The sequence below is a fragment of the Lynx rufus genome, unplaced genomic scaffold (genome assembly GCF_022079265.1).
Source record: "Lynx rufus isolate CCGP_SWC_20201006 ecotype Redwood Valley unplaced genomic scaffold, mLynRuf1.p SCAF_7, whole genome shotgun sequence".
Lineage (NCBI taxonomy): Eukaryota > Metazoa > Chordata > Mammalia > Carnivora > Felidae > Lynx > Lynx rufus.
In genome coordinates, this window is record NW_025814889.1 from 82,120,827 (window position 1) to 82,122,425 (window position 1,599).

At 41.2% G+C, this 1,599-nt stretch overlaps 1 protein-coding gene across 1 annotated transcript; it reads left to right on the plus strand.

Annotated features, from left to right (window-relative positions):
* Positions 1-375: 375 nt before the first annotated feature.
* Positions 376-1,302, plus strand: LOC124502686 (olfactory receptor 2AP1-like). Its single transcript, XM_047067411.1, is given in 3 exon segments — positions 376-1,001; positions 1,003-1,055; positions 1,058-1,302. Coding segments are annotated over 3 exon segments (924 nt in total).
* Positions 1,303-1,599: the final 297 nt, after the last annotated feature.

Consider the following 1,599-nt stretch of genomic DNA (forward strand, 5'->3'; position numbering starts at 1 on the left):
GGAAAGTGAATACAGGGGGAGAAAATAGTAACTAGTCTGGAATGGAGCAGCGCTGGAAGCATTCCTTTTCTAACTCATTCCACAAACTTTCTGAACATCACCTGTGAGGAAGAGACTTGCCACATGTTGGCACTGGGGAGAGTACCATGTAGGAAAATAATGGCAAGAACTTCTCTATACAGGGCAAACGAGACTGGAAAGGATACAACACCATTCAAATGGGCCACTGGTCTGGGTCAAGTCATCAGAGGAAAAGTTCACTGTCCATCACTCTTTGTTCTCTTCACATTTCACCTGTCCATTTCAGAGCACCTCTTCCTTTCTCACCTTTTATTATCATCACTTTTTTCTCTTCAGACTCAAAATTTTTCAACAATGAAAAATAAAACCAGGTTGACTGAATGTATCCTGCTGGGTCTAACAGATGTCCCTGAACTCCAGGTGGTGGTTTTCACCTTTATGTTCCTTGCTTATTTACTCAGCATCATCAGAAATCTGACTATCCTCATCCTCACCTTGCTGGACTCCCACCTTCAGACTCCCATGTATTTCTTTCTCTGGAACTTCTCTTTATTAGAAATGTCCTTCACAAACATTTTCATTCCCACGGTCCTGATCAGCATCACAACAGGGAATAAGAGTATCAGTTTAGCTGGCTGCTTCACTCAGTATTTCTTTGCAATATTCCTCAGGGCAACAGAGTTTTATCTTCTGGCTGCCATGTCCTATGACCGCTATGTGACCATATGCAAACCCCTGCATTACATGGCCATTATGAGCAGCAGAGTTTGTACCCAAATGGTTCTCTACTCTTGCCTGGCTGGGTTACTGGTTATTATACCACTAATCCCTCTGATGAGTCAACAGGACTTTTGTGCATCCAACAGGCTGAAACATTATTTCTGTGACTATGAGCCCCTTCGGAAACTCTCCTGTTCAGACACAAGCCTCATCAAGAAGGTTGTCTTTCTTGTGGCATCTGTGACCCTACTGGTCACTCTGACTGCTGACTCTCTCCTATATGTTCATAATCAGGATTATTCTGAAGCTCCCCTCAGGGAGCAAAGGACAAAAGCCTTTTCCACCTGTTCTTCCCATATGACCATGATCTCTCCCTCCTATGGAAGCTGCTTCTTCACATTCATTAACCCCTCAGCAAAAAAAAAGAACACATTTAACAAGGGAGTAGCTCTACTCATTACTACAGTCACACCTTTATTGAACCCCTTCATTTATACCCTAAGGAACCAACAGGTAAAGCAAGCCTTCAAGGATATAGTCAAAAAGCTTGTGAATCTTTAAAGAATTTCAGAATTGAACCTTTAATGGTTGAGTGCTTACTGTGTACCAAGCCCTCTGCCAACTTACTACATATCCAAGAAAGAGTTAAATTCCAGGCGAGTGAGAGGGACCTGGAAATAAATAAATTACAACCTGTTAAGTTTTCATATAAAGAAATTATTAAGGCTATTTTATAGATGAAAAAGTAGCACAATCTGAGCTACAGTCAATAAATGTTTTCAGAGGGGATACCATTTAAACTCAGTCTTAACAAGTAGGAGTAAGTCAAACAAGCAAAAATAGAGAAAGAGAAATCTG